The sequence below is a fragment of the Lithobates pipiens genome, unplaced genomic scaffold, assembly GCF_037356315.1.
Source record: "Lithobates pipiens isolate NorthernLeopardFrog02 unplaced genomic scaffold, aLitPip1_a1.2 Scaffold_19, whole genome shotgun sequence".
Taxonomy (NCBI): Eukaryota; Metazoa; Chordata; class Amphibia; order Anura; family Ranidae; genus Lithobates; species Lithobates pipiens.
The window spans coordinates 365,046,975-365,065,759 of record NW_027507764.1 but is presented as its reverse complement, the minus strand read 5'-3'; the positions used below and the strand labels follow the sequence as shown (position 1 = coordinate 365,065,759).

The following is an 18,785-nucleotide window of genomic DNA, read 5'->3' as shown; positions in this document are numbered from 1 at the left end:
CATTCCAACACATTTACATGTTTCCCCTTAAACCACTCAAGTGTTGCTTTAGCAGTGTGTTTGAGGTCATTGTCCTGCTGGAAGGTGAACCTCTGTTCTAGCCTCAAATCACACACAGAGTGGTACAGGTTTTGCTCAAAAATATCCCTGTATTTAGCACCATCCATCTTTCCCTCAACTCTGACCAGTTTCCCAGTCCCGACTGCTGAAAAACATCCCCGCAGCTTGATGCTGACACCACCATGTTTCATTGTGGGGATGGTGTTCTTTGGGGGATGTGATGTGTTGGGTTTGCACCAGACATAGCATTTTCTTTGATGGGCAAAAAGTTAAATTTGAGTCTCATCAGACCAGAGCACCTTCCTCCATACATTTTGGGAGTCTCCCACATGCCTTTTCGCAAACTCAAAATGTGCCATTTTGTCTTTTGCTGAAAGTAATGGCTTTCTTCTGGCCACTCTGCCATAAAGCCCAACTCTATGGAGTATACGGCTTATTGTCGTCATATGTACAAATACTCCAGACTCTGCTGTGGAACTCTGCATCTCCTCGAGGGTTACCTTAGGTCTCTGTGCTGCCTCTCTGATTAATGCCCTCCTTGCCCGATCCGTGAGTTTTGGTGTGCGGCCGTCTCTTGGCAGGTTTGCTGTTGTGCCATGCTCGTTCCATTTGGTTATGATAGATTTGATGGTGCTCCTAGGGATCATCGAAGAGTTGGATTTTTTTTTTTATAACCTAACCCTGACTTGTACTTCTCAACAACATTGTCCCTTACTTGTTTGGAGAGTTAATTGGTCTTCATGACAGTGTTTGGTTAGTTGTGCCTCTTGCTTGGGTGTTGCAGCCGCTGGGGCCTTTCAAAAAGGTGTGTATATGTAATGACAGGTCATGTGACACTTAGATTGCACACAGGTGGACATCATTTCACTAATTATGTGACTTCTGAAGGTAATTGGTTGCCCCAGAGCTTTTTATGGGCGTCATAACAAAGGGAGTGAATACCTACGCACATGCCACTTATCAATTTTTTATTTCTGAAAAATAGTTTTATGTATATATTAATTTTACTTTACCAACTTAGACTGTTGTGTTCTGATCCATCACATATAATTCAGATTAAAAAAACATTGAACTAAAGGCTGTAATGTAACAAAATATGTAAAAAGCCAAGGGAGATGAATACTTTTGCAAGGCACTGTATTATGACCAGCGGCTGTGTCAGTGCAGCTGCTGCTTCATAATAGACTTCAATGGTCTGCCTGGATGTTAAGACGCATCATAAAATGACCTGTTCACCCTATGTGGGCACCCTCTCTCCTGTGAATGAAAACTTACCAAATTGCAGCAGAAAGAAAACCCCATATTTTACCCTGTCAGAGAGGGCTGTGCTGTGTGGGAGAGCAGTGTAAATCCTAGGACGGAATGTTTTTCCAGTACGAATGTGTAACATTTTATAGTAACCTGGTTATTGTGTTTTTACAGAGTCTGTTATGACCGAGCTCCAAAGTATCGCACAGGTTTAACATTTCTTCTCTCTGCACTGTGGCATGGTGTTTATCCCGGATACTATTTCACCTTCATTACTGGTATTCCTGTGATGCTGGCTGCAAGAGCAGTGAGTATTAGGCTACAAATGATAAAAATGATAGCAATAAGAAAATGTCAATACACATAGGTGAGGGGTTGCGTTTACAGGTGGGGGGCTGCGTCCACAGCTTCACACCTGCTGCCTCCTTCAGCTCTGATGAGCGTTGCTGCATGCAGGACAGCACTCCTTTCCCTCTGTGGTGGATGAAAGCTCTCATGCACAATGCAAAACACTTTACTGGACACAATCCATGTAAGTTTTAAAGTGTATTATACTGTTAGATTCAAGCTGAACCTCACTGGTCATGATGCTAGATGTAGTAAAAGACATAAAGTTGCTTTATTTTAGATGGCAGCTATTAAGCTGCATTCATAGGCTTGATGCTCCACCATAGCTGGGTTAATCGGTAACTCTACCAGACTGCACAGCTAGCCAATCTGTCCATATTTGTTATACACATGAATGGATTCAAATATTCCGTTATTTATTTTAGCTAGCAATTTGATGACAATTACTATTAAAGCATTATTAAACCCAAGATCAAACATTTATTATATTGCAGTTTACCAATTCCTAGATGTGGTGACTGCATTCATTTTATTTTTTTTAAGCATAACTTTCCTTTATCTTCACCCAGTAAGTCTGTTAATTTTCATCTTTAACAGACTCATTTCTGCTAAGGTTGGCCTACCTTTAGGGAAAACTCCAGGCAAACATTTTTTGAATCCCACCCCACATCATTCAACTGTGGTTCCTTGCAGGCATTGCACAGTGCTGCATTTTAGCACTGTTAACCAAAGCTGGGTACCCACTGTGAGTTTTTTTTTTTTTTTCATTTATTCAAGCAGTGGGCTGAACTGAGAAAAAAACTTAAATTCCTGCATCCACCCAAGGAATGTGGTTGCAGGGATCTCTCCTGCTGTGCTATTGTATTCTGACAGCTGGGATCCCCCCCCCCCTCATTCCATCAGAATACACTGATCAGAGCTGCAGCAGCTGATCAAATGCTGGTTTTACAGCAGGATTGTTTGACAGAATCCAGTCTAACGATCGCCTTTCTGTTGAGCAGAGACACACGGATCAAAAATCGTCTGGTTGTTGCTTAATTGGATGAATTGTGCTCCATGTGTATTATTATTATTATTCAGGATTTATATAGCGCCAACAGTTTGCGCAGCGCTACCCAGTTTTATAAACATTATAGACCAGGCATTACTAAATGTCCTATCTGGACCGCCACTTAGGAACTGTTCTGCTAGAGCTGTCACTGATGTCACTGTCATTCTCATTCTCACAGAGCCGACAGTGGGAGGTGGGACAGCTCTGAATGTAGGGCAGGGGCTGCCCGAGTTATCAAGCAGGTGATTGGTTTCTAGGATGCTGGGCGGTCCTAGCAGCCAATCACCAGTTTGCAGCTCCCACACTCTAGCTAAACATGCTGTGCCTCCTGTCCTCCCTGTCTGTGTAAGGTAGGACAGGAAGAGGGGGTGATGTGAAGGGGGGCTGAGGACATTATTGGAATTGCTGAAAACTGTAATGGAGGGACTTAGGACAGTTGGGAGGGAGGGAGGAGCTCAAGACAGTAAAGGGGGGGGGAAGCTCGGGACAGTAATGAGGACTTGAGTACATTAATGGGGTCACTGAGGACAGTAATGGGGGGCCGAGGACATTGATGGAGTCGCTAAGGACATTAATGGGGTCACCAAGGGCTCTGTGGTGAAGGAAGGGAGTTAAGGACTGTAGTGGGGGAAGCTGAGGACAGTAATGTGATGGGAGGGGGCTAAGGACAGTCATTTTTAGGGGAGGCTGAGGAAAGTAGTGTAAGGGGGGCTAAGGACAGTAATGTGAAGCGAGGATTATGTGAAGGGGAGGGACTGAGGATGCTAATGTAAGAACAGGATTGTGATATGAGGCTTGATTCAGATCTGTGCATGCGCGTCTGCACACACATATCGTGAGAAATATAGGGAAAGAAGTCCCAACCCTTTTTTTTTTCATAGCACTGCATCAAGCTGCATGGTGCTGCATGACACTATGGTTTGGTTACACATAAGTGTGCTGTATGTGCCGATGTGTGGGGGTTCCATTAAGAATTAATGGCCCCTCCATGCATCTGCAAAAGTGCTACGTATATGTCTGTGGGTCGGGAACACATGCGATTTCACACATGTTCCTCAGCCACTGAAATGTGAACCTAGCCTAAGTAAAGGTAGGGGGATTCAGACCTTTCTACTGACTGGACCATGAATTTTAATTCAACACCCCTGTTATAAACCAAGAAATGTTTGGTTCACTTTAAGGCAACCTAGCTTTTTATAAAAAGCAGTTAGGCTTGTGTTGGTTCTTTGTGTCTGTTGCACACCACAACAAACAGGAACAGAAGAAGTTCTGCCTTTTCCTAATGTGATACAATCAGTGCTTATTACTGGAAGGCATGCTCTACCACATTAACATTCTTGAGATAAACTATTTTGTGGACATTCTAGACAGAGAACACTGACTAAACCAGTTCAAAGCAGTTATTTTGGGTTTGGAATAACAGTATTGTCCTACAGGGAAAAGTATTAAACGTCATATAAACTGTGTTCAAATTTCAGGTAAGAAATAATTTCCGTCAGTACTTCATTACTTCGAAAGTGCGTAAACTTGGGTATGACATCATCACATGGATTGTGACCCAGCTGGCAATCTCCTACACTTGTGCCCCTTTTTTCTTCCTGGCTGTGGAGCCTAGCCTTAAAATGTACAAGTAAGTATCCATGTTAATACGCTGGTATTGTTTAGTGCAGAATTACTTATCTCCATGTGTAAAACTTTTAATTATTATTAAGTAGAGATGATATGAATGAGTACATTTACATTTCATCAGTTTGTTTTTATTGGAAGTTGTGGTCTGGTTTCTTTTTCTGCTGAACTCTATACTGGTACAACAGATGGGAGGCCTAAAAGAAATGTTCTATGTCACACAGGTAGACATATTGCTTTCTCTGTCTAATAGCACTTCAGCCTTCCTCCTCAACACAATTCCACCATTGAATCCATACAGATATAGTGACCTGCCTACAAACATGATTACAATGATGTGGACAGACAAAAGCCTGCTACTCACTATACATTTTTTTTTTTCTTATTTCGTTAAGCCCAGCGGGCTGAACAAAAAAAAACTGACAGGTCGCTGTACTACTACTAACACAAGTAATGTTATTAGCAATCTCCCCTGCTGTGATATTGTGTTCTGACAGGCTTTCTGCCAGGACTAGGGTTGCCACTTCATCCCTTTAAACCCAAACACATATGAATTGCACAGGTTCTGAAGCTAATTTAATGCAGATAAGGCCCCAAGTGGGTTTAATTACCACCTTAATCAGCCACAGAACCTGTGTAATTAATGTGCGTTCAGGTTTAAAGGGATGAGGTGGCAACCCTAGTCCAGGACACACTGATCAGCACTGGCAGCCATTGGCTGCCAGCTCTGATCTAATGCAGATCGGATGCTGGTTTTCTAGTATGCCCGTTTTGACGGAAGCCGATCGTGAGACTGGCATCTGTCAAATAGGGAGCTGTATGGCCTGAAAGTTAGCCTGTTGCTTCAGTTTTTGGCCAGTGTTTACTGGCATAAGTTTTTGTATACACAAGCATAAAGACATAAAGGGACATTTATCAGTTCTGTTGCACAGGCAGACAATGGCAGGAGCAGGGAGACAGATTTATTATAATTGGGAAGCTACATTCATAAATTACTGCTTCAGCTGCTCTAAATAATAGCCCTGCAACAGAATAAAACTTACTCCAACCTCTTAATTGTGCATCTTTTTGAGTGAAAATTTTTCTCCTCTTCAGTTGTAAATCTGTTGCAGACCTGTGCTAAGCTGTCTATTTGCTGCCCAAGATTACAAGCAAAGGGGTCCCAAAAGCACACTAAAATAAACAAGCAGCCTGAATTGTGTTTAATTTTTAGCTAATTTACTTGATCAGCATGTCTCAATGAGCTCAGCATAGGCTATTGATTCCTGCTAATTGTTACCCAGGTGGAAGAAGTACACATTTACCTGTAGCTTCTGACTACATTGACATTTCAATCCTCCTTCACAGGGACCTGGCAAATAAACCCTCTAATTAGAAATGCTTTAAAACAGTCTCCAAGGCTGACCTTGCAGGTTAGTGCATTGTGGTGCAATTAATTTTCAGTGGCACCCCAAAGCACTAAAGCTCACCATACACATTACAATCTGGTTATACAACCTCCTTTTTGATATACCAACAGCTATGTAGTGCAGGGTTCCTGAATGGATATAGAATCATTTGATAGTTTCGGTGTGTGCTCATATTACATAGTTTTGGTAAATCTAAAATTGATTGTATGTCAAGATTTACAATCAACACAAGTCACAGTAATACATTCCTGTGTATTGTAGTGTACCGATTCAGAAAAAAAGGTGTTTTTTTTCCTTTATTTTCCCCATCCTGTTGCATCAACAACCCATTCATTTGATGCCTTAAACTTAGGATAAGTTTGCCTTTTTACAATAAATAAATGCAAACTTTTTTGAAAAAATTTGCATTATATTATTTTTTGTTGCAGGAGCCCGTAAAGCATTGCACCAGCAATCAGCAGATCGCTGATGCCAATCAAGTCTCCTACAGACCTGTCAATGTATCTGCTTGCTCGTACCTCGTACAAGCAAGCTGATACACTGTGACAGGAAGAATCAATGAACTACCACAGAGCTGTCGGGACTTGTAATTTTCTATTCAGAGAACACTGTGAATAAGTGATGTGGCCAGGCGGGTGAAGCCCTGCCTGCCCGCATTTAAAAAAAAATTGTGACATCTAGAGGGGGAGAAGTTCCCCTGCTAGCTGTCGAAGCAGGGATGTGGGGCCAGTTCTTTCGTAACATGTTCCACTCTGAATATGAATCTAACATGTTATATGGACTTATCCTTAAATGCAATGCACAATAATGCACAAGATAATGGACATTAAAGCAACTTACTAGAATAAATAGGCATGAAGGGGGCCTTGCAGACATTAGAGGACATTTGCCCAATCTGGCCATGGTGACTTGATGGGGAATATGATTGTATGTCTATTAGCTCTCTCCAACCTCCCCTGGTCAAGGGGAATGAATTGATCTTCCCAGACAAGGTGAGGCCTGAGCACCCCCCCCCCCCCCGATGCTGAACAGTAGGGATGAGCCGAACACCCCCCGGTTCGGTTCGCACCAGAACTTGCGAACGCCCCCCGTGTTCGGTACGAACGTTAGAACCCCATTGAAGTCTATGGGACTCAAACGTTCGAATTGGAAAGTGCTAATTTTAACGGCTAATATGCAAGATAGTGTCCTAAAAAGGGTTTGGGGACCTGCCTCCTGCCTCAGGGGACATGGGTCACTGCAAAAAAAAGTTTTAAAAACTGCCGTTTTGGCGGGAGCACTGATTTTAATGACGATTAAAGTGAAAAAAAAAAGTGAAATATTCCTTTAAATATGGTGCCTGGGGGGTGTCTGTAGTATGCCTGTGAAGTGCCACGTGTTTCCCGTGTTTAGAACAGTCCCTGCACAAAATGACATTAAACGGAAATAACACCATTTAAAACTGCTTGCGGTTTTAATGTTATATCTGGTTCCTGCAATATGGTTGAAAATCATTGAGAAACATGGCATGGGTAGCCCTCCCTGCCCATTACCAGCCTATTTGGGTCTTGTACGCATATTAAGGGGAACCCCGTACCCATATTAAAAAAAGGAAATGCGTGTAGCCCCCAGGCCCTATATACTCAGAACAGCAGTATACAGGCGGTGCAAACAAGACAGGGACTGTGTAGGTTTGTTGTGTTAAGTTGAATCTGTTTGTCATTTTCAACCGGTACATTTTTAAAGTGTAGCTCCAGTCAAAAAAACTATCTTTAAGCTTTTTGGAAAACATAGGGAAGGGTTATCACTCCTGTATAATTTGTTTTGTCGTCCATCTTTTTTCATCTCACTTGCTGCTGTCTCCTTGCGTTTGCAAGTAGGAGATGTTTGTAAGTTGGATGTTTGAAAGTAGGGGCCTGCCCTATATTATAGCGGTATGTACTGGGTACAGAGCACGCAGACAGCACGCACTATCTCCTAACACTACTGACTGCAAGCTCTATTATTAACCACTTGTTAGCCCAATGTTTGCATAAAGTGAAAGATGAAGTTATGCTGAGTAAATAGATATCAAACATGTCACTCTTCAAAATTGCACATGCCCATGGAATGGCGCCAAACGTCGCTACTTAAAAAATCCCCATAGGCGACGCTTAAATTTTTTTTTTACTGGTTACATGTTTTGAGTTGCAGAGGAGGTCTAGGACTAGAATTATTGCTCTCGCTCTAACATTCTCGGCGATACCTCACATGTGTGGCACATGCGAGCACATGGGGACATGGGCGCTTTAATTTTAATTTTATTTTTTTATTGTTCATTTTACTTTATTTATGTTAGTTTGACATTTTTTTCCCCAAAAATATATTTTTGATCACTTTTATTCCTATTACAAGAAATGTAAACATCCCTTGTAATAGGAATATGGGGTGACAGGTCCTCTTTACAGTGAAATCTGGGGGGTCAATATGACCCCACATCTCACCTCTAGGCTGGGAAGCCTGAAATAAAAAATAAAAAAAGATTCTGGCTTTGATCGTACTGGCGAGTTGGTAGAAGCACCGGAGGGCGGTGAGGGGTGGGGCTGCGTCTATGGCTGGGTATTTCAGGGTATCACCGAGTATGGCTGGGTATCTCTGAGTATGGCTGGGTATGGCAATTTATGGCAGGGTATTACAGAGTATTGGCGGGGTATTGGCGGGGTACTACAGAGTAATAGCAGGGTACTGCAGAGTATTGGGGGATACTACAGAGTAATGGCAGGGTACTGCAGAGTATTGGGGGTACTGCAGAGTAATGGCGGGTACTGCAGAGTATTGGGGGGTACTGCAGAGTAATGGGGGTTACTGCAGAGTAATGGGGGTTACTGCAGAGTAATGGGGGGTACTGCAGAGTAATGGCAGGGTACTGCACTGCAGAGTAATGGCAGGGTACTGCACTGCAGAGTAATGGCGGGGTACTGCAGAGTAATGGCAGGGTACTGCAGAGTATGCACTGGTATTGCAGAGTATTGGCAGGGAATTGAGGGGTTAAATTCGGTGAGCAGCGATGTGGGCACTGCAGATGCAGCCCACATCGCTGCTGACACCGATCTCTTTCCCCTCCGCTGTACCGATCGGTACAGAGAGGGGAGGGAGGAACAGGCGTCATAACATGACGCCGGTTTGTTTCCAAGTGATCACTCCGTCATTTGACGGAGCAATCACGTGGTAAACGGCCGCTATGAGCGGCCGTTTACCGTGATCCGTGATGCAACCCGGCGGTCACGGATGCTCTCGAGTGCGCACACCTCGGGGCACGCGAGAGCAGAATTCCGGGAGGCCGTTAATTAACGGCCTCTCAGAGTTAAACAACCCCCCTGAAGCCGTTAATCGGCAATGGGCAGTTGTTAAGTGGTTAAAGCTAGATCACTAGCTATATAGGTGAGGTGAATATAGTGGTGTATACTGCAGTCAGGGCACAGACAACAACCACTACACAGCAGCAAGATAGGAAATCAGCCAAAAACGATCGGTGTGTACTGTGTTGAAGGTACACAGAACACCCACTGCTTCAGATGCTAAGTAACACACTACACGAGGCCGCCTCAAAGGCGGCCTTATATAGTGTGGGGCGTGCACTACACAGCCTGAGCTATGATTGGCCACAGGCAGGATGCCTGTGGCCAATCATGGCTCTCCTCGTTGCCGGCGCTGCGATTGGCCAAGCATGCGGGGTCACAGTGCATGCTTGGCCAATCATGGGGCAGCAATGCACTGCGCCACCGCAGTGCATTGTGGTCCGCGCGCACGTCACTCGAATTTTGACGCGAACGGCCCAAACGTTCGGAATTCGCCGAACGGCCGAACAGCCAATGTTCGAGTCGAACGTGCGTTCGACTCGAACACGAAGCTCATCCCTACTGAACAGGTACAAATATATACGCTTAGGCTGGGTTCACACTTATGCAAATTGGATGTATCCAATTCACATGACAGAGTGTGATCGGCTCTCAATGGAGCCGGTTCACACATTTCCGGGGCGGCTGCGGAGCTCACTGCAAAAGGGTCCTGTGCGGATTTGGCTTAGTTTCAGGTCCGAATTCAGGCAAAAATTTGGACCTAATTCGGACATGTAATGATGAATGGTTACGCACCGGACCCCCTGCTGCGAGCTGCACCACAGATAGTAAAAAAGTTTTTTTTTGTTGCGCTAGAGATATCAAACATAAGCAAGGCTGTATTGTATGTGGGATAAGGGGGGAAGGGGTTAAAAATTGTCCGGGAGTGGGGCACAAATAAAACAATATAAAAAGTCAATGAAAGGTCATTCAAAAAGGACTGGTTCCTGATGTGAGTTCAAGTATTGGGAAAATGAAAGTCTGTAACCTGGGTGAATAACTGCAGGGAGATGTAACTGATACGAGCAGGAGGCAGCATGCTAAAGGGTAGAAAAACCTTTAGGATAAACATAAAAACAGAGAACAAGCTGAGCCAACCTGAGTGTAGTAGTTTGAAGCCCCGCTGTCCATCCTGCTGTCCATTTGGATTTCTTTTATTATATGCCTGCTTACATCTTACACAGATTGAGTGAATTTTAAACTATAATTTAAAGCATGTTTTAGACTATTACACTCTGTTTTTATACCACAGATAGTTTAAACCCAGCCTTACTACTATTACTAAGTGGCCGAATTGTGCATTTTCATTTGGCCGCTATCTAATGTCTGTAGGCACCAGGTAACCAAATTTTAAATGTAATTTTGTATAATAATAATAATAAAAAAAAAAAAAGACTAAAACTCCGGAATGAATGTGTTTGTACACGTTTAGTTTCTTTTTTGTTTTTTTCTTTATTGAACTAGCTACGTAACAAAAATCAGGTGTTCAGAAGGCAATTCTGCCAGCTCTTGAATAGCTGTTTTTTTTTCTTTCTTTTATTTAATTGTTTCCTTCTATTACATGGTAAATCTAAAGGTTGTGCAATTGGTCTAAAGGTTGTGCAGATTGCATAGTGTATGAGCAGACGTAAGCCATGTCCATGATCACAATGAAAATGTTCAGGTCATCTAAAAAAAAAAATTGTGAAATTAAACATAATTTCTTTTTCTTTTTGCCTAGGTCATTTTATTTTTACTTCCATATTGCTGTTGTTATTGTGCTTATTATTCTGCCCAACAAGCCATCAAAGGACAGACAGCGATATTACTCTAAAAAGACTCCTTTATCCACAACCAATCATTTGGAAGAAAAGGAACCCTTCAAGCACATGAACAATAACGGCAGATGAATGACAGATGGACAATGGACTTTATACACAATACGTGTTTGCTCACACCAAAGACTGGGAATACTGGACAGCCCAGTATCCCAGTGTCAGATCTTTTTTTATTTTTTTATTTTTGTTTTAGTTTTTTTGTATTTAAGGGACTTAAACTTTCCAAATTGTAATACTAAACATTTCAGTTATGTGAATGGTGTCCTAGTGTAAGCCAACGCTGTCATTCACTATGGACCATCCACTATAGCAAAGTTCTTAAAGGTCATCTGCACACTACTGTAATAATGATAAATCTGGTAACATTTCACTTAAAGGGAAGGCATAGTTCTATCAATATTTTATATGTATACTTGTAAAAAGAGCAGGTGGATGTAAATAATCTTTTCAATATAGAGCAATGTTTATAAAACAGTTTTTGTGAATAATTTACAATTATTTTGTTATATCACCACAGGGCCATGACAAGAGGTGGGCAGGAGGGGTGGCTGCCCTGGGCACTGTGGTATCATGTAAAGTTGGGGGGGGGGGGGCATTGCAAGGAGATTGTGCATGCGGTGAGGGGATTTGTGTTGGGAGGAGGAGGTTGGGGGCAACAGGGTTAAAAATTGTTCTAGGAGGGGAAATTTTGGTGTGTGTGCTAGGAGTGGTGATTCAGGGGGATTTGTGTTGGAAGGGAGATGGGAGAAGATAATTTGTGCTAGGAGAGTTGATTTAGGGGGGTTTGTGCTTGAAGAGGTGCTATGGTAGAGGAGGGAGGAGATTTGTGCTAGAAGGATTTTTTTTGGGGGGGGGGGGTGGGATTCGTGCTAGTTGAGATGATCGGAGGTGTTTGTGCTAGGAGGGAGATTTGGAGTGGGGGGCTGATAGAATGTGTACTCGAGGGGAGATTTGAGGGGTGGAGGATTTGTGCTAGAAGGGGTGATTTTTGATGAGGAGTGCATTTGTGCTGCAGGGATTTGAGGTTGGAAGGGAAAGAGATGTGCGTTTGGGGGGGGGGAATTTATGCTTAGGGGCGTAATCATGCAGATTGACCACTGGGCACTTAAACCCCCTTCCTAACCAGACCAATTTTCTGCTTTCAGTGCTCTCACATTTTGAACGACAATTACGCAGTCAGGCAACATGCTGATATGATTTTTTTTTTGTCCTTTTTTCCACACAAATAGAGCTTTCTTTTGGTGGTACTTGATCACCTCTGGGTTTAAAAATTTTTGCGCTATAAATTAGAAAAAGAATGAAAATGTTGTAAAAAAAAAAAGGCTATTTTCTTTGTTTCGGTTAGAACATTTTGAAAATTAGAAATTTTTCTTCATACATTTTGGCAAAAATTTATACTGCTACATTTCTTTGGTAAAAACAACCCAAATAAGTGCATATTATTTGGTCCGCAGGAAAGTTATAGCATCTACAAGCTATGGTACCAATCACTGAAAATTGATCTCATCTGATCACACCTGATGAACTGACGGCCTATCTCATTTCTTGAGACCTTAACAAGCCAGGACAGTACAAATACCCCCAAATTACCCCTTTTTGGAAAGTAGACAGTCCAAGGTATTTAGTAAGAGGTGTGGTGAGTTTTTTGAAGCTGCAATTCTTTCCCATAATTCTTTGCAAAATTAAGATTTTCTTTTTTCTTTTTTTCTTTTTTCACAGAATTGTCATATTAACAGGTTATTTCTCTCACACAGCATATGCATACCACAAATGACACCCCAAAACACATTCTGCTACTCCTATTGAGTATGGCGATACCACATGTGTGAGACACATTTAATTTTTTTGACTACCTATTACACCTTTGAAGGCCCTGGAGCAGCAGGACAATAGAAGCTTCCACAAAATTACCCCATTTTGGAAAGTACACACCCCACTGTATAGTCTTTGAAGCATAATGAGTCTTTTGAACATGTAATTTTTTTTCACAAGTTTTTGGAAAACATGGAAAGAAAATGAAAATGCATTTTTTTTTTTTACACAAAGTTGTCCATTTATAAGATATTTCTAACACATAGCAATAGCAAAAATTACACCCCAAAATACATTCTGCTACTCCTCCTGAGTATGGCGACACCACATGTGTGAGACTTTTACAAAGCCTGGCCACATACAGAGGCCCAACATGCAGGGAGCACTGTCAGGGACATACATTTCAAATCAAATTTGACTACCTATTACACTTTTGTGAGACACTGATGGGCACTGTAGTGGCAAGGATGTGGAATGGATGAGAACTGATGTGGCATGGATGAGCACTGATATGGCACGGATGAGAACTGATGTTGCATGGATGTGGCGCAGATGAAAACTGATGTGGCACTAATGTGGTGTAGATGAGCACTGCTGTGGCATGGATGAGCACAGATGAGGCATGAATGAGCCGTGGATGGGCATGGATAAGTGGATGAACCAGGGATGGATGGAGCATGGATAAACCAGGGATGGATGGAGCACGGATGAGCCAGGAATAGATGGAGCACGGATGAGCCAGGGTTGGAGGGAGCATGGATGAGCACATATGGAACATGGAAGGGCACATATGGAGCATGGATGGGTACATATAGGGCATGCATGGGCAATTGGAGCCTGAATGGGTACATATAGGACATTGATGGGCACATGGAGTCTGGATGGGTACATATAGGGCATGGGTGGGCACATATGGAGCCTGGATGGAGACAGATCAGCACTGTGGGCACTCCAGATTCAGCCCACAGCACTGCTGCACCCAGCTCCCTTCTCTCCTCGCACACTGTACTGATCGGTGCGAGTAGAGGGGAGGAGCGTCACTGGACTAGCTCCAGTCTCTTGACAAGTGATCACTCCATCATTGGCCATAGTGATCAGGTGGTAAAGGGCCGCGGTCATTGGCCCTTTACCTTGTTCCATGGCGCGCCGGATCGGGAGGATCCGATGGTCGCAGACATTCCAGAGTGCGCGATTCTGTGTCCATGGACACCCTCCCAGAATAAGCTGACCACACTGTAGCGATATGGCCTGGTCGGCATGTGGTTAATGCCCAGCGCTTTGGGGCGGAGCGTGGGACAGGAAGATTTTTGCTTCTTCCTCTCACAGCATAAGCCTCTGTGTAGATGATATTTCAACACGTGGTTAAAGAGGAAGTAAAGGATATTTTTTTTTATTTTTTTTTTTAAATGCAACCTGCAAGGCAAAGGCATAATGAGCTATTATGCATAGCATACTAGCTCATTATGAATAACTTACCTGAGAACGAAGCCCCCGAAGCGGTCCTCCTCGGAGTGACTTCCGGGTCTCGCTGCTCCGGCGCTGTGATTTGCCGAAGACGCGATGATGTCACTCCCGCGCATGCGCACGGGAGCCGACACGAGCGGCTTATCGCCGTGATCTGCGGTGTGCTCACTGCGCCTGCTCGTCACTGTCTACGGCGCCTGTCTTTTTCTAAAAATATCTCCTAAACCGTATAGGTTTAGGAGATATTTCTTGGACCTATAGGTAAGCCTTAATCTAGGCTTACCTGTACGTCAAAGTGGTTTGTAAGGGTTTACAACCACTTTAAGAGAGTAATTGTTGCAGATAATCTACAAATCGCTACATTAAATTTAATAACAATTTTTAAGTGCAAGCATGTAAAAATAAGAAAATCTCATCAAAATGACTTTAGGGTAAACCTTGCGATAATAAATCAGCTAGGCTGTACAACATCATACAGTTTATAAATGATGGCCTGATAATCGTAAAAAGCTACACGTAATCTTCACCCCACTGGTGATCATATGACTAAAGCTTAGGCGTGGATCGTGTGCTAAAAGCAAAGATCACTGTACAGTCAGAGCCACTCACTGAAAGGAATGCACCTACAGGCAGACCAGTTACTTACATTGATTAGCTGATTGTTAGATTTAGAGCATAATAGCCAAATGAATAGCCTTGTTGGGAGGAGTGCAAAATATGTCAGTATATATGTGTTGCCAAGAGAGAAAAACTTGCTGGGCAAGTGATTCCTGTGTGCAGGGGTGATGCCATAGAAACAAGGCGTGCCATAAGTGCCAGGTATCCACAAATGGCAGTTCTGAAATACATTTTTCATATTTGAATGAGCAAAGATACGAAGAAGAGGGGGTTTGTCGGGACTTTAAATGAAGCGCGGGGTTAAAATAGATTACAATGGTGGCTGTTTAAAGGGTTTAATTTTTCTGTAAAAACATAGTTACAAACATTTAATCCATATACATACTATTTACAATGTCAATTTCTACAACAGTGGTAACTGATAATGACATGGTTGTGAATACATACCGCAGTTGGATACAGAAACCACCAATGATAATAATAGGGTAAACAATTAATACAATGTAGCAACTGCATGACTTATGACTTTCCTGATCCTCTTACAAATATAAGATAAGGTATAATAAAATCTATTTGGGTGGTATGTAGTTTTGAAGCTGAAGTTCTAGGATACATGGCATCTAGTAGCACAATGCGTTTTGTGGCTTGGTGCCGCTCATCAGGGGAAAGCACGTGATTGGAAGTTAGGAGTAATATCTGATTAAACTTTATAGCAAATGAGAGGAAAGGGGGATTGGAGAATCCACCTGACAATCACTTATATATGGGTATGCAGTCATGGGCGTGGTATCAAGGATCACCAGCCACCCCAAACAGCGGGACCGGAGCTGAGGAGGTACATCCAGCACGACAACTCACTGGGTACAAAAGAAAGCAGACACTGGGGCACCCAGAGTGCTCCTAAAGTGAATATGTGACAGCAAATGAGTGTTCTGCCTAATGAAATGTGTGAGTCGAAGCATATAGAGGGGCTTTGTTAGAGAGAATGCAGTGAAAAGTAAAAGTGAGACAGAAATACACAGGAGAAAATCCATGCTGACAAGGGGAGTGTAGAGGTGGGCAGTGAGTCTACTGACATCACAACTCCACCCACCGAGCTCCGGAAAACAGACCCATCCACAGAATCTGCAGTTTTTCAGGTTTCATAACAGACAGAGAGGAGACATTTGACAGGTAAGGATACCTGCAGAAGGCATGTATATCCTTATAGATAACCACTATGGCAGTAGTTTAGAAAGGATGAGAATGGGTTTACATTCACTTTAAAGCTGATTTCAATGTATCACTTAACTTTTTAAATAGTTTATTTGGACCAGACTGGTCCAAACAAACTATTTACGTCACTAAATGCTGCTTAGCCATTCAGAGGAAACTTTGTATTCGATGAATAAAGATAAATCTTCCTCTGATTGGCTGAGGTGGAGTTTGTAACAGTATCAGCTTGCCTGTTTGCCTCAACCAAACAGAGGAAGCTTTGTATTCATTCATAGAATACAGAGCTTCCTCTGACTAGCCAAGAAGTGCTCAGCCCAACTAAATTTTGTTCTAGCAGCGGAATGAAGTTTTTTTTCACTGCTGGAACACAGCAATGTATACTGTATATAGCTTAAACTACATACAGTTTATACAGTACACACAGCGCGTCAACTGTTAGTGAAGTAAATATTTTTTTGGAACCAGCTTGGTCCGAACAAAGTATTGACAGTTAAATAAAACGTGGAGATACGCTTTAAGGGTAGGTTCACATCTGTGCGGGTGGTTCCCACTGCGGGTCCGCATCTGTTCCTGTACCTGCAAACATCCACACAGGAAAATGCACTGGATGCATGCAGGTGCCATTTATCCTAATCACATGCACTGGAAATCGCTCCCACACTGGGAGTCACACTGCACTTGCAGTTCCCATGTGGGCTGCAATTTCTAAAATGCTGTAGGTACCTTTTCCCTGCTTTTCGGGAGGCACAGGAGCACATTCAAATGAATGGGCTGCCTTGCCCAAGCAAAACATGGCTCGCAGAGCCACATGTGTTAACCTAGCCTAATTTCTTATGGGGTGGCCCACTGTGCTTGTTTGTCAAGGGAGGCATTTTCTAATACCACATCAGAACTTGCTATGGGTCAGTTCTCAGCCTTGCTAGAGTCCTCTGCCTACAGGAGCTGCAAGCAGGCCCCTCTAGCTCACCTCCATAGTCTGTGTCTAATCTTCCTCCAAGAGCAGCTGATATTTCCAATTCAGATGAGGAAGGTGCTTTGTCAGGTTCTGAGGAGTCAGGGCAGGAAGAGAATCAGATCTGCTAAAGAATCTGATCTCAAAACTAAAAAAGTGAGCATTTAATTTTTTTTCAGGCTTCCAAGACCAAGCTTTCAAACTAACCATAAGCCCTGGATCCCAAAAGTCAGATAGCAAGTCTCTTAAAATTAGGAGTGGAAAAAATTGAAAAAGTGGGGACGTCTTTATTGGCCATCTGGTCACAGGACATTTCACATGCTTAAGTTTGAAACCATGTCTCCAGGGGCTACAAACTAGAATTTCAGTTCCTGCTTCATGTCAAATTTTCCAGGATTTCTGCAAGGATTGGTAGACCACCATGCTGCTCTGCATAAGCTCCCGTCCCAAGGCGGCAAAACCATGGTGCTCTGGGATTGAGGTTTCAAGGCATCTATTCCAACCTGTTCTCAGTCCTCAAAGCGAAGAGATGCATTAGCCCAATACTTGACCAAAATGTTCTCGTGTTCAAAAGTTCTGAATGGAATCTGCCTGGTCATTCATTACTTCTTTCCACCAGAGAGATTTTGTGGCCTCTGTGGACATCCCGGATGCCTACTTACACATTCACATATTACCAGCACATCAGTGGGTCCTGTGCTTTGCTGTGGGCGTACAAAACATTACAATTTCAGGCCCTACCCTTTGGACTGTCCAGTGCACCTGAGGTCTTAAAGGAAACGTTCACCTTTGGGAACATGTTACATATTCCTCCTGTTTTAGGAAACTCCAGATGAGGTCCTGTTTGGTAAAAAAGTGTTGAGGCTTAATTGTGTCATTGCGGCCCATTTCTGCCTACGTCACTTCCGGGCATTGACCCGAGATGCTTTACATTACCAAGCACTGCATGCTTGGCCGGGAACCTACGTATGATTAAGCTGTACACACCGGGTGCAAGGTTAATGGGCACCATAAAATGTGAGTGTAAACCTTTAACCTTTTTGGATTTTTTTTTTACATTGACTGTTTTACGCTATGAGTCCTTCCTCCGTGTGTCCTACCCCCATTTACCACCTTCTGGGGAATTAACATTGCAAGGTTCCATATGCATTGACATCATCAAGAGGAATATCCCTCTAAAAGTGCAATTAACCACACTAGAAATAGGTGGTCACACATTGCGGTGAGTGTACATCTATGTGGGGGCACCTGGAGCATGGCTGGAGTCAAGCACTGGAAAATTGTTCTTAGAGCACAAGCACTTTATCACAGGATTGAATGATTGAATTCAGCTGATTATAAGTGGACTATGATGTAATATATTGAGTATTGACTTAGTGAGCACAGTGTCCTTTCTTGTATTCATTAACCACTTTCAGACCGGACCAATTTGATGGTCCAAGACCAGACCACTTTTTGCGATTCGGCACTGCGTCGCTTTAACTGACAATTGCGCGGTCGTGCGACGTGGCTCCCAAACAAAATTGACCTCCTTTTTTTCCCACCAATAGAGCTTTCTTTTGGTGGTATTTGATCACCCCTGCGGTTTTCATTTTTTGCGCTATAAACAAAAATAGAGCGACAATTTTGAAAAAAACGCATTATTTTTTACTTTTTGTTATAATAAATATCCCCAAAAATATATAAAAAAACATTTTTTTCCCTCAGTTTAGGCCGATACGTATTCTTCTACATATTTTTGGTAAAAAAAATCGCAATAAGCGATTATTGATTGGTTTGCGCAAAAGTTACAGCGTTTACAAAATAGGG

General features: G+C 42.8%; 1 protein-coding gene across 1 annotated transcript in view; it reads left to right on the top strand.

The window, feature by feature from the left end:
• The window catches only part of MBOAT1 (membrane bound glycerophospholipid O-acyltransferase 1), an 84,576-nt gene extending 73,187 nt beyond the window's left edge, over window positions 1-11,389 (top strand). Inside the window, exons 11-13 of the mRNA XM_077492263.1 lie at window positions 1,483-1,615; window positions 4,186-4,337; window positions 10,819-11,389. Of these exons, the coding sequence (XP_077348389.1) occupies window positions 1,483-1,615; window positions 4,186-4,337; window positions 10,819-10,987 (454 nt within the window). The 3' untranslated portion in view covers window positions 10,988-11,389. The remainder of the gene's footprint in view (window positions 1-1,482; window positions 1,616-4,185; window positions 4,338-10,818) is intronic.
• Window positions 11,390-18,785: the final 7,396 nt, after the last annotated feature.